The sequence below is a fragment of the Cordyceps fumosorosea genome, assembly GCF_001636725.1.
Source record: "Cordyceps fumosorosea ARSEF 2679 chromosome Unknown scaffold_23, whole genome shotgun sequence".
NCBI classification, from domain to species: Eukaryota; Fungi; Ascomycota; class Sordariomycetes; order Hypocreales; family Cordycipitaceae; genus Cordyceps; species Cordyceps fumosorosea.
Genome location: NW_017387323.1, coordinates 115,120 through 141,415, shown reverse-complemented (window position 1 = coordinate 141,415; position 26,296 = coordinate 115,120). Strand labels below are relative to the sequence as shown.

The 26,296-nt window shown below is 56.1% G+C and overlaps 8 protein-coding genes across 8 annotated transcripts; 2 read left to right on the top strand and 6 right to left on the bottom strand.

The window, feature by feature from the left end:
• Positions 1 to 3: 3 nt before the first annotated feature.
• ISF_07611 (polyphosphoinositide phosphatase Fig4) lies at positions 4 to 3,240 on the bottom strand (the record flags this gene model as incomplete). Its single annotated transcript, XM_018851214.1, has 1 exon — positions 4 to 3,240. One exon carries the CDS (start codon positions 3,238 to 3,240, stop codon positions 4 to 6), a length of 3,237 nt encoding a protein of 1,078 aa, XP_018701524.1.
• A 433-nt stretch (positions 3,241 to 3,673) lies between these two features.
• On the bottom strand, positions 3,674 to 8,177 carry ISF_07610 (ABC transporter, sequence; the record flags this gene model as incomplete). The annotated part of the gene is made up of 5 exons (XM_018851213.1): positions 3,674 to 4,445; positions 4,499 to 5,109; positions 5,179 to 6,693; positions 6,728 to 7,864; positions 7,977 to 8,177. 5 exons carry the CDS (start codon positions 8,175 to 8,177, stop codon positions 3,674 to 3,676), a joined length of 4,236 nt encoding a protein of 1,411 aa, XP_018701523.1.
• A 571-nt stretch (positions 8,178 to 8,748) lies between these two features.
• ISF_07609 (cytohesin-2) lies at positions 8,749 to 13,752 on the bottom strand (the record flags this gene model as incomplete). Its single annotated transcript, XM_018851212.1, has 4 exons — positions 8,749 to 9,132; positions 9,187 to 10,698; positions 10,749 to 13,282; positions 13,344 to 13,752. The coding sequence occupies 4 exons, from the start codon at positions 13,750 to 13,752 to the stop codon at positions 8,749 to 8,751; spliced, it is 4,839 nt and encodes a 1,612-aa protein (XP_018701522.1).
• A 1,040-nt stretch (positions 13,753 to 14,792) lies between these two features.
• ISF_07608 (mannan polymerase II complex ANP1 subunit) lies at positions 14,793 to 16,339 on the bottom strand (the record flags this gene model as incomplete). The annotated part of the gene is made up of 4 exons (XM_018851211.1): positions 14,793 to 15,008; positions 15,071 to 15,166; positions 15,220 to 15,539; positions 15,598 to 16,339. The coding sequence occupies 4 exons, from the start codon at positions 16,337 to 16,339 to the stop codon at positions 14,793 to 14,795; spliced, it is 1,374 nt and encodes a 457-aa protein (XP_018701521.1).
• A 2,236-nt stretch (positions 16,340 to 18,575) lies between these two features.
• Positions 18,576 to 19,476, top strand: ISF_07607 (3' exoribonuclease; the record flags this gene model as incomplete). The annotated part of the gene is made up of 2 exons (XM_018851210.1): positions 18,576 to 18,693; positions 18,746 to 19,476. 2 exons carry the CDS (start codon positions 18,576 to 18,578, stop codon positions 19,474 to 19,476), a joined length of 849 nt encoding a protein of 282 aa, XP_018701520.1.
• An 837-nt stretch (positions 19,477 to 20,313) lies between these two features.
• Positions 20,314 to 23,232, top strand: ISF_07606 (hypothetical protein; the record flags this gene model as incomplete). The annotated part of the gene is made up of 2 exons (XM_018851209.1): positions 20,314 to 20,814; positions 20,842 to 23,232. The coding sequence occupies 2 exons, from the start codon at positions 20,314 to 20,316 to the stop codon at positions 23,230 to 23,232; spliced, it is 2,892 nt and encodes a 963-aa protein (XP_018701519.1).
• Positions 23,233 to 23,567: 335 nt separating this feature from the next.
• ISF_07605 (tRNA-splicing endonuclease subunit sen34) lies at positions 23,568 to 24,467 on the bottom strand (the record flags this gene model as incomplete). The annotated part of the gene is made up of 1 exon (XM_018851208.1): positions 23,568 to 24,467. One exon carries the CDS (start codon positions 24,465 to 24,467, stop codon positions 23,568 to 23,570), a length of 900 nt encoding a protein of 299 aa, XP_018701518.1.
• Positions 24,468 to 24,928: 461 nt separating this feature from the next.
• Positions 24,929 to 26,126, bottom strand: ISF_07604 (PAXNEB protein superfamily; the record flags this gene model as incomplete). The annotated part of the gene is made up of 2 exons (XM_018851207.1): positions 24,929 to 25,632; positions 25,694 to 26,126. The coding sequence occupies 2 exons, from the start codon at positions 26,124 to 26,126 to the stop codon at positions 24,929 to 24,931; spliced, it is 1,137 nt and encodes a 378-aa protein (XP_018701517.1).
• Positions 26,127 to 26,296: the final 170 nt, after the last annotated feature.

The following is a 26,296-nucleotide window of genomic DNA, read 5'->3' as shown; positions in this document are numbered from 1 at the left end:
GTCTCAGTCCAGGGGCTGCTGCTTGAAGAAGGACTTGCCCCTCAGCCACTTCCTGTAGGCCTTGTATCTCTTCTTCGGCGCGTCCTCCTCCGTCACCGTCAGCGGGTTCTCCCCGACCTTGAGCAGCTCCGCGTAGAGGTCGACCTCGTCCTCGCTGCCGCTGAACATGAGCCCGCGGTCCTGCCACCCGCCGTGGACGTAGTCCTGGTACTCGGACGAGTCCACGTCGACGGGCGTGTCGCTCGACACCACAAGCGGCAGGTTCTGCGGGTGGTGGATGTACCGCGCGTAGTCGTCGGCCTCGTGCTGGTCCACCGACGGGTTCAGCGAGTCCTTGACCGCCTTGGTGAACGTCCACTGCTCGGCCGTCGACTTCTCCAGCGCCGTCGGCTTCGTCTTGGGGGCCGTGGCGCCCATCTCGTCGACCGTGCCCATGGCGTGTACCAGCCCGAGCGTCCTCTCCTGCGTGGGGTGCAGCCAGCGACCGAGTGACATGCCCCGGGCCGGCGGCGGCGCCACCTTGTGCGAGGACACCCCGTCGTCGGACGCGGCGGCGACTTGCGAGAGGGGAGAACCGGCGGTTTTGTGCGGAGGAGCGGTCACGGCGCTCTTCTTGGCCGCTGCCGCCTTCTTCTTGTCGGAGTCGACGTCGTGCTGCTCGATGCGCACGCGGAAGGGACTGAGGTCGTACTTGCCGTCCTGGGTGGACTTTAAGGGAATGTATTTAATGGTCGAATTCATCTTGAAGGCAAACATTTTGGGAAATGACGAGAGCGTCGACGGGCGGTAGTACTCGAGCCAGTAGTCGTCAAAGAACTCGACGGGCTTGGACTTGGACTTGCTCCGCGCCGGCACCACAGCACCGTCTGCCGCGTCCCTGCTGCTGCTGTTGATTTTGATTTTGTCATTCTGCAGGTTCGCCGGGTCGAACCAGTGTACGTAGCTCCTAATCTTGTTGGGCGTCCAGTCGCGCGGGTTCGAGTGGTGCAGGTAGTAATCGGTGGCGAGGTCCCAGAGCATGGGCTGTCCGGGCCCGCGGTAGACGTAGTTGCCGAGGAAGAGGTTGTAGGCCTCCTGGCGCTGGCTGTCGAGGAAGGAGTTGTTGTAGTAGCGCTTGAGGCTCTCGATCATGTCGCGGGAGTGGCTGGTCCACTGGTTGATCTTGCGGTACGTCTCCATGGTGTTGACGAGCTGGGAGCCGCCGTACTGGACGGCGATGGTGTCGCCGTGGTCGTGCCACATGTGGGTGAAGAGGTTGACGCCGTCGGTGTCGTAGGCGACGGCCGTGTCGGCCAGGATGCCGAGCGCGTGCAGCTGGTGGCCGAGCGCGCGCTTGCCGATGACGAACTGCGCGGCATTGGTGCGGTCGAGGCAGTCGATGCAGTTGGTGCGGGCGACGCCGCGCTGCAGCGAGGTCTTGACCGGTGTCGCGGCAACCGTGACGCCTTCGTCGCTGCCGTTGCTGTCGTCGCTGTCGTCGTCGTCATCGTCGCCGTTGCGGAAGAAGCCCGTTGCGGCGAGGACGTCGTCGGCAATGGTCTCGAGGTTGCCGATGACGTCGCCGCCGCGCACCTTGGAGGCGCGGCTCATGTCCCAGGCCTTGTGGATGATCTTCTTGCCGGCGGGCAGGAACTGGTTGAGGTAGTCGATGCAGCGGGTGTACTCGTCGAGCAGCTTGGACTCGCGCGGCTGGCGCTCCTTGGCCTTGACGAGGTTGAGCACGTAGATGGGCGCGCCGTAGCGGCGGAACAGGTCGTCAAAGTGCAGGGCGGCGGCGCTGTAGAAGGGGTCCACGAGGCTGAGCTCGATGGGCGGCTTGGGCGTGACGCCGGTGCTGTCCTGGGTCCAGTGTAGCGGGATGCTGCCGCGGTGCTGCACGTAGGAGGTGTAGTGCGGGCTGCGGTAGGGCCGGGGCCCGGGCGCATGGAACGAGGTCGTCTGGCACTCGGCGACGATCTGCTCCGTCTCGACGTCGTTGGCGACGTAGCCGAGGTCGTTGGCTCCGCGCTTGAGGAAGCGCGCGCCGGCAAAGTGGCGCGACCGCCGGGCGATGACGGTGATGTACGCCGTGCGGCCGTAGATGGACAGGGCCGCCTGGTCGACGTAGCCGTGGATGATGGGGCGGCACCAGTCGAACGGGTTCTTGATGGCGGCCGAGATGGGCTTCAGCAGGTAGTTGTTCCACACAAACATGGAGTTGAGCTCGCCGTCCGTCTGCGGGATGATGCCCTGCGCCATGCAGGCCCTCTCGCGCATGATGTTGCGCTGCAGCGTGTGCGTCACGTCATACGAGTAGCTGTAGTAAAACGACCGCGTCAGGTCCAGGCCGTTGAAGATGGAGAGGAAGCGCGTCTCCTCGGCGCTGTTGTTGCGCGCGGCGGCCTCGGGCTTGGACGACTTGCCCATGGCCAGCGGAATCAGCTCGGTGCCCTCGACCTGGTAGACGTAGTGGCCGCCGAGCATGGCGACGGTGCTCTTCTTGGTGATGAGCAGCATGTAGTGGCAGCCGGTGAAGCGGATGAAGCCGAGCAGACCCCAGGTGGTGCAGCGCAGGCGGACGCCGCCGGTGCCTTTGTTGCCGTCGTCGATGGTGTCGAGGAGCTGGTTCATCTCCTTGAGCGTGTAGACGATCTTGTCGTCGGTCATGCTTGGCGAGTCGCTGCCGTCGGTTGTGCGGTCGATCTTGAGGACGCGGTAGCGCTTCTCGCTGACATCGACACCGACGACGTAGTAGCGGCTGGCTGTCTCGTACAGACTGAACTTGTGCATCTTGTAGAGGAGTCTATCGGACGTGGGCTCGTCGTCGTCGTCGTGGTTGCGGTCGTCGCGGTTCGCGGTCGGGCCTTCGCCGGCGTCCCTTTCTTCGTAGCGGCCATCCTCGGAGCGCAGATCCCCGCCGCTATCCTGCGTCGTCGGGACGCCAGAGGGTTCTATCGTTCGTACGCTCGGTTCGGGACTCGCGGTGCGTATAAAGGGCTCGGCGACGGCGCGTTCGCCGTCAAGATCGTCGACGGACGCAGTCCCGCCTCCACCGCCGCCTCCTGTACCAGATGCGCCGCCGCCACCCTTGGCAGTGTCATTGGCGTGCTTGGAGTCATCATTTGCGTCGTCTTCCGTGTTCTGAAGCTGCGGAAACTTGGGCGATGACGGCTCGGCCGAAGCTTGAAGGGATGGTGTTTGCGGCTCGGTGTGAGAAGCAGGCGCCGCGGTGCTGGGCGAGCCAGCTGGGAGCTCTGCCATCTTCGGCACAGCAAAGTTTCTAGATCATGGCCTGTGAGAAATGCCGGCCCTCTAGCTCGCCAGTTGGAAACTTGGAATGTAGAGGAGTGTGCTGTGACTGGAGTGGTGCTCGTCGTGCTTATGTATGTCACCTGCAAGTTTGGAGCTTGTGCTTGTGACCATTTGAGGCGAGCCCGTCAACGTCCTGCCCCACCTTGTACAGCTCGATGTAATTGAGTTGGCTGGCTTTACTCTATACAGTACTGCATAGAGGGATGATGGGGCTTTTCTTTTTGATTCCAAAGATTAATTAAAATTTTGTCAAAAATCAATCAAGGAAAAAAAAATTTATGCGTGGTCGAAAGGGTGGAAGAAGCCCCGGGACAGGGACACTTACCCATGCAGTCGAATGAGAGCGTAGACACCATACAAGAAAATACAGCAACTCTTTATGCTATTGAATAAAAGCTTTGAGCAAGTCACCGAAGCGAGACCCCTTTTCCTGTGCCAGCGCCACAGGGCTTCCAACTTCGACAATTTCGCCCATGTCCATTACGACGACCCTGTCAAAGTCCATCATCATATCTAGGCGATGACAGACTGCAATAACGGTGTACTTTGAAAACTCACGCTTGATGACATCTTGAATGATGCGCTCAGTCTCAACATCTACGCTCGAGCTGACCTCGTCCAGAAGCAAAACACCGCCCTCCGGTTCGACGGGGCCCTCACCGACGCCTCCTTGACCTTTTTGCCGAATGCGCCTCCTCAACACGGCTCGGCCGAGCGACATGAGCTGTCTCTGGCCAGCGCTGAAAGTGATGGAGGCCATAATAGATCCCAAACCGCCTCGCTCCTGGACAAAGTCCCAAAGATCGACTACCTTGAGGACCGCCTCGCAGTCGAGCGCCGTGGCCTGCTCGGACGGATCCAGGTTGGCCTGGAACGAAGACCCGTCTGGCAGAAAGACGGCTTCTTGAGGAACAGCTAGGATTCGCTGACGTAGAGCAGAGCGTTGGATGCTGCTCAGAGCGATCTCGTCAATGACCACACCGCCGCCGTCCGAATCGATGGTCGGGTCGAGGAGCTTCAGCAGCAGGGCGACGAAGCTAGACTTTCCGCTGCCAGTGCGGCCGCAAATTGCAATTTTTTCTCCTGCGACGATGCTCAAGTTGATGTTCTTCAAGGCTAGCCGGGGAGTTCCCTCCGTCTTTGGTCCTGCCTGCCTATTTCCATGATATCAGCGCCACTCCGAAGTCGTCTCCAGAGCAATACCTACTCATAACTGGCAGACACGTTTTTGATCTTGATCTCTCCCGACTGAGGCCACGTCTCGGCGGGAATGACGTTTTCATAGCCTTTGTCTTCCGGCTGCACAGTCTCGCCAAAGGCCTTGAGTCGCGCAACGGCTCCCATGGACGTTTCGAGGCGCGTGTAGAACTGGACAATCATCGTGAGGCTCTCGCCGAAGCTCATCAGCGTCACCATGGACGCGCCAGCGAACCCGGAGCTGGCGTGCAGGCGAGTAGCGAGCGCCGTCAATCCCGTCGCCAGAGCTGCGACGACGATGCCAAGAACGAGCGTCAGCCACTGCTGGATCATGACGAGCAGATACGCCGGCCGCTGGCTCGCGTTGAGAAGGTCCGCGGTCTTGGCGATCTCCTCGGGGACGAAGCCAAAGGCGCGCATGCTGACGATGCCCTTGACGGTGTCGAGAAAGTGCGCGTACAGCGGGCTCTTGGCCTCGAGGTCGAGTAGTCGCAGCTGTCTAGACGTGCGCAGGTAGAACTTGGCGAGGAGAAGGAGGAGGGCGATCAGGAACGGGTAGGTGATGGCGATGTAAGGTGATGCGGTAATCATCACGCACGCCTGGCCGAGTGCTTCGAAGAGCTTATGCCCTCGCGTCAATCAGTTAGCTGAAGAGCAAGACAAAGGTTGCATGAAGGAGTTCAGACATACCGCGAGGAGGCAGTTGATCAGTGCCATGGGCAATTCGGTGTCGACAAGATTCAGGTCCTGGGAGAACAAGTTGGTGATGACGCCTGCATCTGTCGCCGCGAAAAAGGACAGCGAGGCGCCCATCATGGTCGTGAGGGCGTTCTGGTGAAGGTTTGCGCCGGCGCGCCTCACGCCGACCACCAAGAATAACATGATGGACATGACGAGACACGCCATGGCAGAGACCATAAGCGCGGCGTACACGCCAGCATAGTACCCGAACGGGTGATGTCGGAAGCCGGCGTCGGCGTCGGCGGACCAGTACTTGAGCCAGATGGTCGGATAGTTCTCGAAGAAGCCGTACGCCGCAGTGAAGGCAGCCCCGGTCATCGCTGTGAGGACGCCCATGCTCACGGCATAGTGCTTGTAGACTGTCGCGTCGCCCTGCTGGCGCGCGAGGACTGCATCGGCCGGAGCAGCCTCTGAATCCTTGATAGCAGCAATAGGATCGAATGGCGGCGGTGGCGCGTCTTCGGCCTTTTCTGGCGCAGCGACAGTCTCTTCGGACTCGGCATCGCTGTTGCTACCGGAGCAAGCCTTGACGCCGAGGCGGCCCACATAGCCGTCCGCCGCGGCCATCAGCTCCGCAAACGTGCCCTGCTCAACCACCCTTCCGGCCCCGAGCGCGATGACGTGGTCGGCGGCGGGGAGGTGTCTGACGCTGTGCGTGCACAGGAGGACGGTGGCCTGCCGCTTGCGGAGCAGGCCGCCGGGCCCGAGGACCTGTCGGAACACGAGCTCTTCCGTGTCGGCATCGAGGCCGCTGAACACGTCGTCGAGGACGAGGAGCGTGGTCTCCAGGTAGAGCACGCGGGCGAGGGCGACGCGCTGCTTCTGGCCGCCGGAGAGCGTGATGCCGTCGGAGCCGACGCTGGTCTCGTCGCCTTGCGGGAGGTTACCGAGATCGAAGCGCAGCGCGGTCGCCTCGATGACTTCGTTGTACCGCTGCACGTTGAAACTGGACTGCCCGATGATGTTGTCGCGAATGGAGCCGTTGAACAGGAACGGCCTCTGATCACAGTACCCGACATGTGGATGACGAGCGGCAAGAGTAACGGTGCCCTCGTTGAAGGCGGCCTCGCCGAGTACGGCCTTGCAGAACGTCGACTTGCCTGACCCGACAGGTCCGACAATCATGTTTAGTGAGGATTGAGCGATTGTGACGTTGACGTCTTGCAGGACCGACCTCTCCCTCTCCCAGCCAAACTTGCCGCGGACAATCACAATCGCAGGACCATCACGCAGATCCCGATCCCGATCCCGATCCTTTTCCGAGTCAGTCTCACCATCATCATCGTGCCCGACAACCCGCCGAAAGTCACTGTGCCTCTCGCGCGCCAAGAACTCTTGGATACGGCCCAGGCAGGCGTTGGCGCCGACAAGCAGCGGAACCTGCTGAAAGACGATGCCCAGCGGGAGCGTCAGCAGCACCAGCCACGACAGGCTCGTAAACGCCCTCGTCGCGCCCATCGTGCCCTGCGCGACGAACGCCAGCGTCAGCGGCGGCGACAGCAGCGTCGGCCGCCATCCACGCCCGCTGCGCGCCGTCCGCGAGCCGGCCGACGACGGCGACGCCGGCGAACGCGACCAGCACGACGCCGAGCGGCACCAGGAAGACGGGACCGCCGCCGAGATGCCGGTGGAGCAGCCACGCGGCGAGGCCGACTTGCACGAGGCTTGCCCAGACGTCGTGCACCGCCTTGAAGCCGTCGCGGATGTGCTCCCAGTCGGTGCTCATCAGCGTCAGCGCCGCGTCGTCGGAGGTCCGGAGTCGCGTGGACTGTCGGTAGACTTCCGTCACGAGCATGGCGCGCGACATGGTGAGCGTCCGGTGATGGTAGTACCCGTAAAAGGCCGTCGACACGGCCATGCCCGCGTAGATGAGGAGCGCGGCCCCGACGAGCCCGTAGCTGATGTCAGCCGCCGGCGCGCCGCCGCCGGGCCGCGAGAGCGCCTCCAGCAGCCGCTCGATGAAGAAGGGCTGGCTGAGCGTGAAGCCAAGCAGACACAGCCGCGGCACAACCGCCAGGCAGATGGTTCCCCTCATCGTCCACGCCAGCACCCTGAGCAGCGCGAACCCGCCGCCGCCGCCGAGCCTGGCCGCCCGCAAGTTGCCCGCAAACGCAGCGTGCAGGCGCGACCCCTCCAGCGCTCCGTCCAGCGGGAACAGGTCCTCCTCGGCCATGGCCTTGCAGTATCCCGTCAGGAGCATGGCGTTGAGCCAGGAGAAGACGCCGAGGGAGAAGACGCCGCTCGTCTCCTCCGGGCTGTGCCGCGCCTGGCCGTCCGCCCAGCGCACCCAGCGCGCCTTGCCGCGCGACTCGAGCAGCAGCACGGCCAGCCTGACCGCGACGCCGGCGACGAAGACGGCGCTGTAGGTGCGCTCGCGGGGGTCGTCGGCGGACAGCAGGAAGAGGGTGCGCGCCTGCGCGGCGTCGAGGATCAGCACGAGGAGGAGGTACGTGCTGAGTATGATGGACGGCCGCGGGCTCCGGCCGTGGTCCGCGAAGCTGAGCAGGATGGCGCACAGCGCGGCTGCGAGCCGGAGGGCCGCTGAGACGAGCTGCGTGCGCGTCGCTTGGAAGCCTCCCGCGGCGACGAGGACAAGCAGCCCCAACTCAAGAACGGCATGCACCGCCGTGGCAGCCTGCGAAACAACCCCCCTTCATGTTAGCCTTTCTCTCGCTCATGGAAGCACTGCTACCCTTTTTTTCGCTTGACTTGGTTTGTTTAGATGGCACAGGGGGCACTGGACGCACAAGTTTGACGGCCACGAAGGCGGGCGGCGCGAAGACCACGAGTGGCTGCCTCATCGCTGACAGCGCCCGCCATAGCGCGGCGACAATGAAGACGGCCGAGGGGATTATGGACAAGAAGACTTGCTCAAAGCGCAGGTTAAAGTCGAACTGCGTCGTGTTCATCCGGAACAAGCCCTGGCTTCCAGATTCGGCAAAGGACATGGTGGTTCGGTGAGTTGGCCGCCGAGGACGATATAAGAAGCAGCAAGACTCGAGTGATGTTATACAGACTAAAGGAAGAGAATCAACAAAGAGGAGAGAATAGTTTTGGAATACATCAGAAAAAAGAAAAAAATATATAATAAAGCACACACAGATAAAAAGCACCCACAGACTCGTTGAATGTCTAAAGGCTGACGGGCCCCTCCTTTGTGCATCAACGATGGCTTCGGCAGCCAAAGCCGTCAACACGAGACGCAAAAGTATATGGATTGAACGATATGGATCTTGCTGTTGTCACTCTTCCTAGGTGAAAGTCTGCTTTGAAGCTTCAGGGGCTTTACGTATCTTTATCGCTATGCACTTTTCCTCTATTCATCTCCATGCTCTGGTAACATCTCAGCTTACAAAGACGGCCGCTGCACCGTCGCTGCAGCCAACCTAATATATACATAAATCTAGGGCCAGATGGGTCCCAATCGAACAAAAGAGTGAAAAATTGGAGCTGCCCATTGCATTATGCATGCTTTCATAGCCCTCGCAAACATTAAATCGCCTCATTTAAATCCCCGTCTTACTCCTCTTTACCCGCCTCTTCGACTAGCCTTTTTTCACTTGCCTGCTCTTCTTCTTCTTCCTCTTCCTCTTTCTCTTCTGCGCGTGCCTCCGTTGCTTCTTGACCAGCTGCCGCCTCTGTTTCTGGCTTCAGCTGTTGCGAATCTTCAACAGATGCTCTCGTTGACGCCGGTTCTGCGTCGGCGCCGACTGTCGGCTTTTCTTCCGGTTCATCGAGTACGGGTGCAATCTCGGCTCGTAGATCCGGCAGGAATCGGTCCACGCGCTTCCACGTCTCTTCCCAGATCTCCTTTCTCGTAGTGTCTTCAGTGGGGGGTACCAGGACTCCGTTGCTCTCCATAAATAGGATTACGTTCTTGAGGTTCTCCCGTACTGCCTCCTCCTAAAGGATAGTGAGCATAGAAATCACTTGCAGTTTACGTAATACATGACTTACCAAAGTGTCACCTTGGCCGCTATTCATGAGACGATCCATTATTTCAATGATCTTGGTCCACAGTGGAAGCAGCCCGTCCCATTCCGCGAGCAATGTTAAATAGTGCAGGAAAACCTTGCACAGCAGTGATGTGGCCTGTATTCGCAGCTTGCTCATACCCTCACGATCGGCCGAGAAGACCTCGGGCTTTAACAGGCGAAGAATGAGCGGAAACAGGACTTTGCTGAATATGGCCGTCCACTCTTGCGGATCGTTGGTGGTAAGCTCCGCTGAGAGGAGTGACCGGTGCAGCGAAGAAAATGCCAGCTGTCGAACCTCCCGACACGGGTTTCCACACTGATGCATCAGAGACTGAAATATGGGAAGCCAGTATGCAGACCATGCTTCGCCACTTTCCAGCTGCGACTGCTGGATAAGCTGCGGCACGAGTGCCGTCATGCTGTAGAGGCTATCGATGGCTTTACAGCCACGCTCAACTGCCGCGCTGTCAGCCTTGGGTTTCTGACGAGGTTGGTCGTGTCGACGCCTTTCTTGCTCTGTTTGCTTGTCCAACGAGGCTAGGGGGTTTGCGCTTGAGGCAAACTGGTCGAGCAGAGCAACAGCCGCCATGTAATTGTCTGCCATGATGGCTGGGGGTGAGCCAGACGTCCCCTTCTCGAGAATCACAAACACTTGCGCAGCAGATTCACGGCTCGTGGCGAGGACGCGCAGCGTTGCCCAAAAGTCGGGCGATGTCATCATTTCACTTCGCAGCGGCCCCGGTTCTTCGGTGCAGGCAGCCAAACCATTGAGAATAGTACTCGAAGTCCCGGCTAGGACATCGCGAGGCAGACCCGAAATGGTGTGCAGCAATCTTGGAACGTTGACAATCTCGTGATCAAATCCATCTTTCAGTATGCGTAGGGCATAAAAGACAGCCCGGGAAACGGTAATAGCATGCCATTGCGAGGCACGACGCAGAATCCCTTGCAAAGTACGGAACACCTGTTCTGCCATCTCCTCAACTGACTCGGGGTCTCTGGTGGCCAGAAGCGTGGAAAATTCGAGAATATAGGCGACCGAAGGATCGTACTTGGAGGGCCCTGAAGCAGCCGGGTGTACAATCGGGGGCGGGTTCGGCATGTTGTCTTGCTTCACACTCATGATGGTGGCGCTATCATCGTCGGGGAGCTGCTCCAGGAGGCCAGCGACAATCAATCTTGTGGTAGCGATAGGAAGCTTTGCGACGTTTGTGAAGACATTTTCAAGCTTGCAAGAGTTGATGCAGTCCACTGTGCACAAGGTGCTCTCCAGCTCTTCATCAGAAGGCTCAGGAGGATCGTCAGCAGCGTAACTAGAGATGTATGAGGTGAAGGCAGAAAAGAAGCCAGTATCGGATGAGCGTGCGCCACGGTCAATAACCTGCGATGGCGATTGGAGAGGAATGCTAGGTAGTCCTAGAGTGGGGAGATCCGGCGACCCAAATTGGGATGCCAGGGAGTTTGAGAAGAGGTTGACCCATATACGAACAACCTATGAAGTGTGTCAGTCGGTGTATTGTTCAGCAGTATTCAATGACTTACGTGTTTCCAGCTGTTTTTGATGATGTGTTCATTGCCAGTCACAACACGGAAGAGAACGAGCGTAGCCAGCTGCGCACGGAAATCACGGCCAAGCTTGACGGCCAGTTCACTAACCATGACACTTGTCTCGCCTACCTGGACTTCTGTGTTCAGTGCTGTGTTGAAAGCTGTGTCTGTTGCCAGTGTCGTCATGTAGCTGAGGCAGTAGACAATTTGGTCGAGTGCCTCGACGTTGTTGTACTTGGCTGCGATGCGAGCACATTCGTCGAAGCCAGTCACTATTCTGGCAAAGACAGCATCGTCACTAGCAGACATGAAGACGTATGAAAGCGTAGCGACAATTGGCCTCCATGTTGCCGCAAACATGTCGGCATCGTAGATATTAGTATCGCAAACAACAAGATTGCCAGCTGACTCTGTCTTCAACAACAATTCTCTCCAAGCGTAGTCGAATGCATGCTGGTTATCATGCTCGTCTGGCAAGATGATTTCGTTTGACTTGATTGATTCATAAATGTCGGAAAGGTATTCCGGCGAAAAGTTCTTGCCATCGTTAACGCCACGCAAATTTCGTGAAAAGTCCTCAACAGTCATGCGCTTGTTGGCCTTGAGCGTTGGGTTATGCTGATCAGTATTCAGCAAGATGATCGCGTAACTCAAGACGTAGGCGGCATCCTTGTTAGCAACCTGCTCAGGCGTATCGCAGGTGCAATATTTTTCAGAGAAGCTCTCGACAATATTGGCAATGAGCTGCGCTTCGCCGGGGAGACGGAAAGATTCCAGGAGTAGCCGGAGGCCTTCGTCAAGGCGCTTTCCGGAAAAGTCAAAGAGATCCAAGAATTCTTTGAGGACCTTTTCATTTCCTGTTTTTGAAAGATATTCACCGAGCACCGACTTGGATATTCGGGATGTCTCTTTCAAGAATGCGGCCACTTCCGCGGGGTCTTGCGCGCTCTTGAGTATGCCTTGTGCCTCAAGGTATCCCAAGCCATTTTTAGGCTTCTCATTGAACATGCTCGTGCCTTTGATGATAATTCTCTTTCTCCGGCGCTGCTCGCGCAGAACAGCGGGATCCGTATAGCCTTCTGTCACGGGATCCTTGTCAAGTCTCTCGGCTACGAACTGGATATATCTCAGAAGAGCATCGAGGCAGAGGGGCGGGACACTGGTAGTGCTCCAAGTGGCAGAATCCGGCAAGGCGTTACGGGAGAGGAGGCCAATCATGTCCTCACACAAATCTGCTCTGTCAACATCGCAGTCATAGTTGACAAAGAGCTCGGCCACAAAGGTTGGCATCCGCGAAAGCACGCCGATGCTCTCCACCATCGCCTGTCTAGCATCGGGCTTCCGCGAGCCGCCCTCCATACCAAGCTTTTGTCTGTCTTTAATAGGAACCGGTGTGGCGCGGCCGCTGCCAGCTTGCGAGGACGGGGGCTTGACAAGCTTTGGCGTTTCGGGAATGCCAGCGAAAAGAGAAGCCTCGATGCCCGTATCACGGGGAATAGGAACAGTAGGGTGTAGGCAAGCCACTAGGTAGGAAAGGAATAGCTCCTGCTGCAGTTTCAAAACGCCGCGGCATGTAGCAAGCATCGTGCCAGCGACGATGAGAGACTCCTGGAGGATGGCCATGTTATCCGATCGAACCAGCTGGAATAGATACGAGCAGAGCTTGTCCTCGGCAATCGTCGCCAGAGCAGGGTGTCGGGCAATGAACGGCCCAGCTACCTCGAACGCGACATGAATAATCCTGAGCGCCATAACTCTCATGGTATCGGTGTGATGCCTGTCATTGGGGTCTAGGAAGTTAACCAGAACGCGGAACAGCTCGCGGACAGAAGGCAACGAGTATGGTTTCAGATCAACTGATTCCGAGTCATCGCTAGCCTCGCTCTCGTCGTCGTCTTTAGGTTCGACGGCAGGAGTATCATGATTCTCTTCAGATTCGGTCGCGTCAGGCTGCTTCTCGGTTTCCTCGGGAATCGGTGTTGATGTTGATGTTGAGTCGCGCTGTTCAGGAGTAGCGACGGACGCATGTGTCTCCATATGCAAATTGTCGTCTTTTTGATCCAGGATGTCTGCATCTTCGCTAAGTGCAACATCGAGGTGTTTTACATCCTCAAAGATGATCTGACACATGCGAACCATAGCAGCCTCAGCAGTCCTGCGTAGAACAGGGGAAAAGCGCGGTTGGGAGCAAATGGCTAAGCCACGGCCCATCATGTCGCAGACGCTCTCGTCACTCAGGATGTCGCCGCCGGGGCCGGACATCATGTCCTCCATGAGGTTGAGAATCATGAGAAGAACAACTTCTCCTTGCGCCGAATCGCTGACGTCAAACTGGCAGTGCGTTACAGCAGAAGAGAGCGACTGCATAGCAAGCGCAAACCGCGGCGAACTGGAGCAGACGAAGCCGTAGGCCAGGAATTTTCGGAGCGCTCCGAGGGCGAGGATCGTGATGGGCGCCGCAGTACCCTTTGCCTGGATGACAAGAAGAAATGGGGCTAGAAGTGCGGGCGCATCAAATGAGCGAATGTCTGTGAATGCTGGTCAGTATACCTTGACTCGGCCATGATAGCTATGAGGTCTGCCTCATACCTTTGACGCCTGCAATATCATGACGCAAAGCGCCAAACCCAGAAATCATGGGGTCGTCCTGCATGCTCTTGCCCTTTTGCCCGCGAAGGCCCCATCTCGTGTTTATTGTGAGGTCCTGAGTGTCAGAGCCAGCCCCTCCCGCTTGCGATTTGCGCCTGGGTTTGGAGCTGGAGCTCGGCGCGCCCAGGTTGATGGGATTGGGATTGCCACCGAGAATGGCGGAGACAGAGGAGTGTGGTGAGCGAGCATGCTTCTGGATGGCCGAGGTGATGGATATACATTCGGAGATGACGAGGGAAACGGGATCGACAGCGACCGAGACGGGGCGATTGCGATACTGCATCCGGGGTGTGTCAATGTGCAGGATCTCGGCCTCTAGAGGCGGTTCGGCGGGGAGGTTGGGCTCCATGGCTGCGGAGGGAAGCCTGGCATCGCGGCTCATGATCTTGTCTAGGTAAAAGAGACACACACGTGTCAGCGAGACTGCAGGAGGGTGTCAAGTAAAGTTTCAAGGTGGCAGCCACAACAGGTAGAGGGGACAGCGACAGCGAACGGAGCTCGCATCAGGGGCGGGGACACGACAGAAGAGGTCAACTAACCAGCTAATGAAGGGGACAGAAGAGATGCTGTCACTCTTGAAGCATAAGAGACGCGCCGCGAATCCTGTTGGGCACCAATGGCGGGTTGCTGACTGGCGATGCCTCAGGGAAGCTTTCCAGACTTGGTGGTGGTGGATATGTGTTGCTGTCGCAGCAATACTAGACAAGGTACCGGATCACAAGGTGTAAAGCCACTGGCAGCAATTGGCCCGCCCCAGGGCTCCGCTGGATCGGGGGGGGGCCTCATCGACAATACGTGTTAATATTTTTGGACAGCTTACTAACGAAAACGGTGACAACGAGGACTTCGCATTGCAAGATCAACCACATTCTATGATGGTCATACCAAAGAGAAAAGAAAAAAGATAGAAATAGTGTTGTTTTCAGCGGAAAACTAAACGGACTCGCCGATAGTCTAGTTGTAGCAAAATACTGTGCCATCGCGCACCGTCCACCCGCTCAACCGTCACCTCGATATCAAACTCAATTCATGACAACCAAAATCTTCTATTGTGTAGCCAGCCTGGACTCTTAATTTCCAAGCCCGTCTCGCCATCATCCTATCTTTTTGTTCCAAAAACGCCGCTAGAAATAGTGAGCTGTAGATAGAGCCTCCCGCCATCTGCGTCCGCTTGCCATTCAAGGCCGGGATCGAGGCAAGCCTCAACGCTCCAATGCGAAAATATACTACTATACAAAATAAAGAAAAAGAGAAAAAAAAGAGAAAAAAAAAAGAGAAAGGGGGTCAAAGTGCCTCTGGCACGTGGCTGTGACCCTTAAAGATTCCAGTTTCGTCCCGTCCGCCAAGAATGAACCACCATATCGCTGCGTCAAACCAATAACACCACATTTATTTGCCGCCAGCGGCGTCTGCAGCCTTGGCAGCGGCGCCCTTGGGCTCTTCCGCTGCCTGGCCAGCCTTGCGCTGAGACTCGAGGCTTTGCATTTGGGCCTTGTCTTGTTCCCACTCGCTCTGGCTGTCGCCAAACGTCTCCTTGAGCGTCTGCTCCTTGAGTCTTTTCTCTTCCTCCTCTTTTTCTTTGAGTTTTCGCTCGGCCTCCATTTCCTGCCGGTAGTCATTAGACACACTCCAGGCCGCAGCATTGGGTAGTTCGCGGATATACATACCTCCATGTGCTTAATATCGTCCACACTAGGCTCGTAAAGATGCCAAATGGTGTAATGAGGAAGTCCAACCACCGAAAATTTCATTTTTCTAGCCATCTGCATGCTTCGTTAGCATCTCTAGATCCCGGAAAGATCTTCAAGAGTCTTACCTTGCCGAATCCTTCAGTCTCTGCGTGCTTCTCAAAGCTGAAGGCTGGGAAATGAACACCGCTACGGAAGACCTTGGCCTTGGCCAAGATGCTGACACCACCAACACCGTCAATTTCCATCTCCATGTCGGGGTCACCATAGGGATCACGGAGGTAGGCAAGGTGGGGCCGCCATGTAGCATATTCGGCATATCCCTCGACAATGACGGCGTCCTCGTCCAAAGTATCAGCTAGAGCAAGGGCTGTCTCTGACTCTTGCCAAGAGTTTAAATCGTAGGGCTGTTCGCCGCCAAGCCAGTCGGGTAGAGGTCGCCAGACGTCTAAGGCATCGTTAGCGACAATGCCTTCTTTTGGAGCAGTCATGTATTGGACACTTACTGGGCACAATAACATCCTTGTTGTGGCGCATTAGGTCCTCCAGAATGGTGAACGGGGCGGTCTCGACATCGACATCACGCCAGTAGACCCACGAGTGGTAGGGGCGCAGGGCGGCACTCAGAAGCCAGTTTCTGGCCTGGGCCATGAGCTTTCGACGGCTAGCCTGGGCGGCGAAACCGTGACGACTTTCGACATCCTGGTTGACCTTTTGGCCAAAGTCCTTCTCAATGATGGAAATCTCTCCGTATGGCTGTCTGGGGTCTTCGTCATTCTGAATTGTATTCATGTTGTCAACCAGAAGCTGGAGAGTATTGTCCTTGGAGTCGGAGACCAGGAAAGCCAGGTCAATTAGGTTGTGCGGGTAAGTAAAGTTACGCAGATGCGAGAAGAACATGGGCAGATGTGCCGAGGCATCACGAAGAGGAACGCAGAGGAGGATGCGCTCTTCACGCTCCCATCCCCGAGCGGTGCCACCGACATTGTTCAAGTCATAGTATCGTACGGTTTCGAGGTCGAAGTCAGGGTCGCCGCCCAGGAAGCCGAGCGAGAGGACGGACGCGATCGATACGGAAGGTCCAAAGAATAGACAGAGTGCTGTGACAACGACAGCTGCAATGCCGACGCGAACAAGAAGCTTTCTGCGGCGACGAGATGCGGGGCCGGATGCGCGAGGCTGGAATCTGTGTCGACGCAAATAGCTGATGTTAGCAGGAGGACTACGGGGAGAGGGTAGCGAAGACATTGGGAGCCGCCGAGATGCTCGCCTTATCAAAAGGGCCCACGTACCTATGCGGTGAAATATCAAATGTATCGCCTCTTGGGTAGCCATTGGCAAACCCTCCGGAGTGATGTCTGGGCATCATCGTGACGGCTGGTCTAGGAGAAGCGTCGAGAGCCTCGCCTACAAACTGTTACCCCTTGCTGATGCGCAAGTCGCGGCGCGGCGTGTGCGGGCTGCGACGAGGTCCAGGTGTGCAGCGACCGAAGAAGGAATTCACACGGGATACTGGAGCCGAGTTGATTGGATAATGCACACCCAGATACGTGATGCTATATGCGCGGGCGCTGTGCGTCGAGTCGATTGAAGGTGAAAAGAGCCTTCGAGTCGAAAATCAATCGTGGCAGATGGTTGGCGTTATTGCCAGGTGTCGCGCTGCTAATTTAGTGCTGCCCCTGCACACAAAAGGCTAAACAGCTCAAGGGAGAGGCAGGCGGGTACCCAGATAGTCGCTCAAGGTACCTTAGATAGGCTTCCTGAAGCAGTGAAAATACAATACTCAGATGTGCCACATCAGTGCCCCTCAGGTATCGAATTCCAACTAAAAGGCAGGCACACGTCACGTTGAGATCCTCGAGCCCCTGAAGCAACTGGAAACTGGCGCTGGTCCACTGAGAGCCACTACACTACCATGCTACTAACATTCCTGGTTAAGAACGGCATTGTGAAGCTGTACTCGGTAACACAGTTTGCTCATGATTGTGGATTGTCACTGTTTATCAGAGTCACTTGTGATTCAAATAAAAAAAAAAAAAAAAGGCATCTGAGAGCTGCACAAACATTCCAGTAACTCTAGATTGCCTGGCGGCCGTCTCAAAGTCAGATCAATGTGCATTCACATAGAACAAGCAGATTATGAGGCGAGAGGGGGTCAAGCAACTCGTATTAGTGCGCTATATTCTCTTTACATGAAAAGTGTTCTTCTGTTCGGTTTTTGGTCAATACAGCATTTACGGGTGCTTTCTCCTGTTTGTCTACAAGTCTAAATCAGAGTTAGCAAACCATGACAACAAGAAGAAGCAAAACTCATGTGCAAGCACTTTGATCAGACAAGCCGATTTACTCAACCATCCCAGCCGGCCCAATGCAGCAATGGCCCCAAAACGGGGCCAAAGCCGAACCAGACACGGAAGTAGAATTACGCCAATTAAGCAACTCCACAACTTTCTTCACAAACCCAAGGATCTGCTCCAGTGCGGGAGGGCTAACTCGGCCAGGATGAATTAGTAGAATGGATAGAACTTGTTGTCATCAGGTCGTGCGGTGGTTGCGTTAGTACAAAGGTATAGCAGGGAGTGCCTACCTGATAGGGCAACGATTAGGGCTCCGAACATTTTTTTTTTTCGTAGATTCTACATCTTCAACATGGTTAGCTTAAGTCAAACCCAATTGGTAAAAGTCAAAGGTATAGTAGAAAGATATCATCAGAGATCTTGGTTTGGTAATTTGGTAGTCATCAGGGGGTTCAGTAGCAGAACTGGATGAAAAGGTTTCTCATCATGGAAAGTATTGTCGAAAAACGAGGCAAGCAGGAGAAAAAAAAATAGTTGACTTACCACAGAAAGGGAACCTGAACAGTGGTGGTCAAGTATCTGCAACTACTTATTGGTACTGCTCAGAGGGTTAGCTTCGCTTGGGGGCAGACCGACACAAGGCCGTCCAGCGCTTGCATCGAGGAGTGCGGTCAGATGGTAGTGCATGTTGTTCAAACGCTCAGGAATTCGCGGGAACAGTGGTGATAGTATCATCATCTTGTCTCGAGGCGTAGCGCTGGGGGCTGTGGGGGAAGGAAAAGCTTACCATTCACAGTCAGCATATTTGGAATGTTCTGCGCATCAGCGACAGAGGCCATTGCAGTCACCAGCTAGGTATCTGGCAATATCCAATCTCGGTTCTCCATGGCTGATACCTATTGCAATGCCCACGCGAGGAGCGTGCAATGTTCAGCATTGAGAAGAAAGCTTGAGAGAAGTGAAGAAGAAAAAAAAACAATTTGAGTCGTTCCCTGGACTAAGCAATCACCAATGTGGGGCAACTCGTTATGTGCATGGGCAGAAATTTTGGCGAACAGCTGCCCCGCTAACTAGATGCACTGGTTGCTGGGTTGGAGCTTCAGTTTCTTGCGTTGCCGGTCTAAACTGATATCATTTCAAGGGTTCCTGTTGAAACGTAACAGCTCCGTGGGAATATCTTCTATACAATGGCTGATCGGAGACGAGTGAATGGTCCTTCGGGCGCAACATTGGCCCCCGTTTACGACGATGAAGATGTGCTCTCTACCCAAAGAACGCGGCCCGAGAATGGCATCAGAGCTATCTGTGAGTTTCTCTACAGCAATGACACTGTGAGTAGTAAACTAACTAGCCAAAGACTTGAAGACCGGCGTTACGCCTTCTGCATCTGGCTCTGCATACCTGGAGTTTGAACCTAGGGAGGGCTCTTCAGGCTCTGGCATGAAGCTTACCTGCACAGTGCATGGCCCAAGATCACTGCCACGATCAGCCCCGTTCTCGCCTCACATGGTTCTATCAACACATGTCAAGTATGCGCCGTTTGCGACGAAGCAACGGCGAGGCTACTTGCGCGACTCCAGTGAACGGGATCTCAGCACACATCTCGAGACCGCCCTCCGTGGTGCTCTGATCGCCGATCGCTGGCCCAAGAGTGGTGTTGACGTTATTGTTACTATTATTGAGGGTGAGCTTACCCGCCAAGCTGCACAGGATCAAGGGATTGAGAGTTGGGAAATGATGAACGTCTTGAGCGGCTGCATTACTGTGGCCTCGGCGGCCATTGCTGATGCTGGCATCGACTGCGTCGACACGGTGGCTGGTGGCGTTGCGGCCATGGTACTGAAGGACAAAGATGGCGACGCTTCCATTGTACTTGATCCCGTGCCGTCCGAGCATGGCCAAGTATTGGCAGCCTGTTGCGTGGCATATCTGCCTTCACGAGACGAGATCACGAATCTCTGGTTTAAGGGTCGCCTACAATCGTCAAACACAGAGTCACAGCGGCAACTGGTATCAAGGGCGGTTCACGCAAGCAAGGGCACGTGCCAGGCTATCGCCACGTCGCTGAGTGAGGCTATGAAGGCTTGATGAAAAAGGGAAATAGGCGCGTAACCATTTTGACCCCGAGATTTGTAAATATACCCAATAGACTGAGAAACACCGTGGAAGTTTGTGTGCAATGCAAAGGATAAAGGGAGCACTTAATTCACTGATGCTGTGCAACAACGCTGTTCATTGTCGGGTGGCTGTTTTGTCAACAGTGCAGGTGTCTACATAGATGGGAAGAGAACAGCACATGGTTCACAGCTGTGGCCTGGTCAATTATCTGCACCATGCACCTTGTCTGTATTCTTTACTTCTGCTGCATGGACTGAGAGTCCGAAGCATCCACCGACTGATCGTTACAGACAGGCTTGGCGAACAAGTCTTGCTTTGTACTCTGTACTTGCCCCAGGAATCTGCCGCTCCTGTATTACTGTCCGAGAAAACGGAGCTGAAAAAGTAAGCCCTGCACATTTACACATACTGGAAATAGATTACACCTGTAGGCGAGTTCAAACAATTGCAACATTATTCAAGCATGGTGGCTAATAACTAACTATTGTCTCTGTCGCTCCCCACCTGCCGACTGCCTTAGTGTTCCGTGGCTTGACCGCGGTACGAATACGTCACAGTGCCAAACCACTGAATCGGCCCAGAATCACGCCTACAACTGCACAAGAGGGTCGCCGCTCCTGGTTCATCTCACCACTCCCATCAGCGCACCGTCGCTGTGCTTCTCGGCTCGCCATTTTGCACTATTATCCGACCGACTTCGTATCCATTTTCGTTCATCGCCGGCCGATTTATCGCTTCCGAACACTTGACAGCGGCCAGGCCAGGCCACGCCGCCGGGCACGGAACATTCGCGTTTGCCCAACGGAAATGGAGAGACTGGCTGAGACGCCGCTGGTCCCGGTCACCGGCGTCGTCAATCTGGGAGGATGGTCCAACATCTCGGCCTGGGCTACCAATATGACTCGCTTTGCACCGTCGTTTGACGATCTGGTCTGGGCAGGGCCTAGGATTCTCGAGAAGCTTGGCTATTACCTCGCTTTGGCTGACCAGCCTGATCTTGCGCCTAATAACGCCGCCGGCGTCCCCGGGACAAACGCCGCGGCCGCATACAACATCATGGAGAGCAACACGTCACCTGCAGCGGCGTCCGCTGCACGGGAATCAGCATCGTTCGTATCCCTGGAGAGCGTGCGCAACTGGGGAAGCGTCTTCTCCTACGCCACCAGTCGATGGGCAATGTCCTGCATAGCCATGGCCCTAATATTGAACCGAACACACATTTTCGCCGCCACGCGTCGCAGGCTACGTCTTCAGTGGAAGCTAAGACTGCTGCTTCGCTTTCTTCCCATCGTCTTCCTCGTCATTCAGGTGCGCCGCCTGCTCATGTCAATGCAGTGTCAGACCTCGGCCAACTTTGCTGAGCTTCGGTGGGGGGATCCGACCAAATACTCACGCTTCTTGCATGCGCATACGAACCATTTCTTGAATACATTAAGCTCCATTCTGCTTCTTGGAGCAACAGACAAACAATCCTGTGGAGCCGTTCACATGATTCCGCTACCAGACGAAACCAAGAACTCCGTCTTGGTCGGTTCGCTCTCGGCAATGTGGCCACTGTTTGGTACATTTTGCTTGAGCCACTTTATCGAGACCGTGTCTTGTGCGGTTCAAGGCAGGAGTCTCTCAGCAGAGACAGGCATGACGTTGTTTGAGCAATCGCTAGCATTTGCTGAGGCCGATGCCACTATAAGCAACCAGCTTGCCCAGTTGAACTGGGACTCGAAGTCACAGAGTGAATCGACGGATTCTTTGCCGGGCACTGGTGCAGCGGTCAAGTTGCTAACAAAGTCAATGTTGATTAAGAGAGTCAACACGCCGCCTGAGGTACTTCTCGTTGCCTTTCTATCTGCCATGACACACCTCACAAGCCATATTCTCGGGCTTTTTGATCTACAAGCCAAGTATCGGCTCGCCAACACCGGCTTCTGGGGTATTTGCTTCATGGGAAGCATTGTTTGGAGTGCCTTTTCTTTTGATTTTGACGACCCCGCCTCTCATGGTCTCTTACGATTCCCTACCGTTTGCATCATCGGTTTCGTACCCCACGTTGTGGTGTTTGGTGGCATACTGCTTTGCTTCATCATATACGGTCTCGCTCTGCTGCTATCTGCACTCTCTCCACCATCAAATCAGGAGCGCTCTTCCATGTCGTACAGACAGCGGCTGCTTTATGCCCACGAAAATATGCAAGCAAATGTTTCCTTTGCAGACGTCAGGATTACGAGGGATATGGACTTCTACACAGCCCTTCTGCGTACTGGGTTTGCCGTCATTACAATGGCTAGTGAAGCTGTGTACTTGAATGAGGACAATGGTGTGAACTTGAAGCGCCATACCTGGCTCGAGGAGGCTCGGTACAGAGAAGCCGAAGAAATGCAAAGGCAGTGGGTTGGGCTTGGCCATACCAGCTCACAATACGACCGTATCGGTGCCATTGGCCTAATCCCTGTCAAGGATGGCCCAGTCATGGCCCCCAATGGTTATGCTCGGGAAAGAGCAGCACAAAAAGTCCCCAAGGGCCGCGCAGAGCGCAGCTTTCGAGCTGGTGTTGGTGATAGAAGCTCGAGATGGGTGATGGCGATTGAATTTTTGGCGAACGTTGTCAGACTCATCGGTCGCGTCTCTGCCCTCTTGATGCTGTGGCTCCTCAAGCTTATCCGTATCAGATACCAACCTGGCTGGCTGCTATGGCTGGCAGCAAGACCCAAGCCTGCCAACGAAGAGCCAAAGTCGACCTTGACAAACCAACGTGCAAGCCACACCGTTTTAATCAGTCGAGATGGTCGCGTTTCTAGGAGCGAGGGGATCGACGTTGAAGCTGAGTTCAGACGCATCGGGCACAATGGCAGTGAAGAGAACCTTGACAAGGACTTATACAACTACTTTGTGGAAGGAGGGTGGTGGGGTTCCGGCGACTCCAGTGGCGATTACGCCCCCAGCCATGCCGGTGATGAGGATTGGGATGCGACAAGCGTGATTTCCCAGTCGACGTCGGCGAACGAGAGCGATGGTGAAAACGAGAGAAACCCGTGGGAGCCTATTGACGACGAAGAAAAAGAAGGCGATGGGGGCCAAAGGACACCAACGCAGCGGTCACCGAGAATGGCGCGAGAGAATACACCGATGGCTGACAGTCCCATGGGCATGTCGGATCTTGCTCGCCTCTTACGCCCCGCCAACAGGGAGGAGCGTGAGGAGGCCACCGCGCTCGCGGCACACCTCGTCAGTGACGGGGTCATGACACGCGGCCGCTTCCGACGCCTGGAGCAGCTCCGCAGAACTAGCATCCTGACCAGCCCGCGCCGACCTGGCGGTACACCCACCGCCTCGGACATTGCAACGCCCGCAGTGGTCCCCGCGGCGTCTGCGTCAAACGCGCTTAGCCGCGACATCCGGACCAAGCTAGACCCCGACGAGGAGGAGACGTTGCTTGAACAGCTTCTGCTGTCGCGTCGCGAGGAGGCAGCCCGGCCACTGCCGCAGACGCCGACCAAGAGCACCGGCGCTGCTGCCTCGGCGGTCGTGGCTGCTAGCAGCGACAACACCGACGAGCAAGGCCCCCTGTGTGTCGTCTGCCAAAGCGCCGCACGCACCATCATCGTGTGGCCCTGCCGCTGCCTGAGTCTCTGCGACGACTGCCGCGTGTCTCTGGCTATGAATAACTTTGACAAGTGCGTCTGCTGTCGTCGTGATGTCCTGAGCTTCAGCAGGATCTACGTCCCGTAGATGAATGAAAAGGGGAGCAACCGGCACACTACACTGTATTTATCGTTTCCATGTGCTGGCAGGTCATGGGGTGTTCTGCTTTCTTTGCGACTTGGATGGGGAGGGTTATAACGGTCATCATTCGTTTTTCAGTCATCGTCAGAGATGGCTGCTGTCAATAGTCGTCGTTAGTTTTCGTAATTGGTATGGCTGCAGAAGCGTTTTAGTTGTATAAAATTCAATTCAACTGTGGTGGGGGTATTTTGCTCTTCTATTCCTCTCTCCCAATTCTATAGCCCGTCGCTCGTACATCGAACTTGATGTTAATTTGTTTCGTCGATACTAGTTGATCTTGTTTACATGGCCGCCCATTCCAAGCAAAATGTTCTGACGACCGGGGGCTTCGCGCTGTCCTTGTCCTCGGCGGGCTGCTCGCCGCCAAGTAGGAACGCCTTCTTGACGGCCGTGGCGAGCCGACCGCCGGCGACGATGTCCAGGATGGGGATTGGCTCGTCCCAGGCGTACTGGCTGGCCATGAAGTGCGCGTGGAAGCGCAGCGGGTCGCCGGGGTACACGCTGTACTGGGCGCCGAAGCGCAGGCCGGGCGTCATGTGGTAGCCGCGGTCGAGCAGGTGCGCGCACAGCGGCGCGGCCTCATCCCGCGAGGGCTCGCGGCGCTGCTGGGCGAACGCGTCGGCCGGTACGAGGTCGGTGCTGGAGGTGGGCGTGATGCCAATTGATTTTACTTGTGACGATGACGGTGCGACGCTGCCGTCTGCTGGTTCTGGGGAGTCTTTGGAAGCGGCGGTGGCTGCTGCCGCTGCTGCTGCCGCTGCAGCCGCGCCCTTCTTGTTCTTGCCGCGTTTCAGTTTATCGGCCACCTCGGCGGCTCGTAGCGCGCTGCGCTCAGCGAGAGCTGCTTGCGCCGCTTCTTTTTGTCTTTGGAGAGACTCTATATACGCTTGTCGCCTGGCCGGGTCCCGGTACGACTGGAGGGTATCCCGGTGGGCGGTGGCGCCATCTACGACATACGCGGCGCCCTTGCGCACGAGGGCCACGGCCTCCTCGGGCCGCAGCTCGACGGGCAGGCCCAGAAAGATGTTCTGCGTCGGCTGCTGCGGCGCCGTGCCGACAAGCACACCGTTGGTGTTAACGTGTCGACGCAGCGCGGCTGCCGCCTCGTGTTCGAAGACTAGGTATCGACCGGCGATGCGGGCGATCCGCACAGACAACGGCGCCTCCTCCAAGGCAGTCATTCGTCTCTGATCCAGAAAAACCAATGTCATGTTAGCTGTGTGCATCTTTCACAAAGATCTGGTGGAAGGGGTGACAAGGTAATTGGAGTGGGAAGAGTCATAAGTCGTCTTCGTAATGTTTGAATGTGTCGTCACAGAAGTTCAGTGGATTGACAGATATTCAAGGTAATAATCATGTAGATCCCAGGGATGCAAGTCGGAGAGGCATTGTGCAAGAAGTGCAAGAATAAGAAGTGCATGGAAAGACTTACCCTGTGCTCACCCACGTCCTGCGCGAGTGTTTATCGTGGGATTAGTTGAAGAAGTGAGAGTCGAAGAAGCTGCAGGTGCAGGTCCAAATTTTTATTTGGTTCCAGAAGTGGATATGAAGGCGGTCTATCCATCTAGGGTCCATATGCACATAGCGGGGCGATAGCATGTATCCAGTTGGCAGAACTTCGAACGACTGACAGGAAATGTTTCTAAAATTCAAGAGACTTTTTCTTCTTCTCAGCTTCGGCAGCTTCTTTGGCCTGTTCCTCTTCCTCTCCCACAGGAGGCAGGCTGTATGGCGTGATGATGAGACCAGTCGAGGCGCTGAGCTTGAACGACAAGTCTTCGCGGCGCCAGCCCTCGTCAAGGCCGCCGCCACGCTCATGGAAGATGGGTAGACTGTGGACTCGTAATAAACCTTGGGCCTTATCCTCGCTGGTCGGGTCGCGGCTGACTTGTATTTGATGCCCAAGTGGCACCAGCTCGAGCACGCCGTCACAGAGAATCTCCGCCCACCTTGTCAGGCCGTTGGCTCTGGGATGGAGCGAGATTGGCAGCGTGGCGATGGCGGTCAGCCTGGTGTGGTGTTGGCGCAGGAGACCGCGGAGGCCGTGGAGGAATTGCAAGACTTGCTGCGGGTTGCATCCGTAGGACGGGTACAGCGTCGGCGACAAGAGACTGGGGACAACCACCCTGTGGATCGTAGAGGACGGCGTGCTGGCCAGTTTTGCGGCGACAGAGTTAAGAAACTCGCGAAAGAACCCCGTGGATTGTGAAGCAGCATTGACATTTATAATTGGAAACCCAAAAAGTTGGCCTTTGATGTCTCTACTCTCCAGTTTCTTTGTCAGGTTAAATGTGTGGCAAAATGCGCTTGACGCACTCTGCTGAGAGGAGACAGGTTGTGTAGGCTCTACAGCAAGTTAGAGGTGTGACTAGGGAAGAAAACAAGACATAGGCAGGAGTAAAGTCACCTCTAGATGGCGAGACTCGGTTTCCTAAGGTCTCATACCGCCAAGCAATCTTCATTTTGCTGTCAGACGACGACTCAGGCTTGGCGGCCTTTTCTTTGGCCTCGCTGCCCAAGCCCGGAAGCTCTCGACGCCAAGAATCGTCAAAGCCGAGAACGTGAACATGATGACCTTGGGCCAAGCCCTCGGCGGCGTAATATCGTAACAGCATACCGCCAAAGTCGGTTGTGCCGGTTTCCTCTATCAGGAGCGAGGTGCCCATGGGAAGGCCGGCATGGCCCGCAAGCAGCTGGTCCAGCGACTGCGTGCCGGACGATGTGGTGAGGCGCCCGTCGTGCGGTGATGGACGGGTGCCTGCGGGAAGGGACTTCTCTACCTTGGCAACCGCTGGCGTTCGGGGGTTGCCGAGGACGACTCCTCGCTTGCGAAAGGACATGGCAGGCAGCGCAAAATTTGAGCTTGAATGCTGCGGCGGGGCTCTAAGTGAGCAGCTCGAACTTGTCGCCAAGAGAGTGAAGACGGGGTGTGTATGCCGGATATTGTAAAGGGCCGGGAATATGTGAAATAAATCGACGAGGGAGTGCGGCTTATAGGTTATTGTAGTTT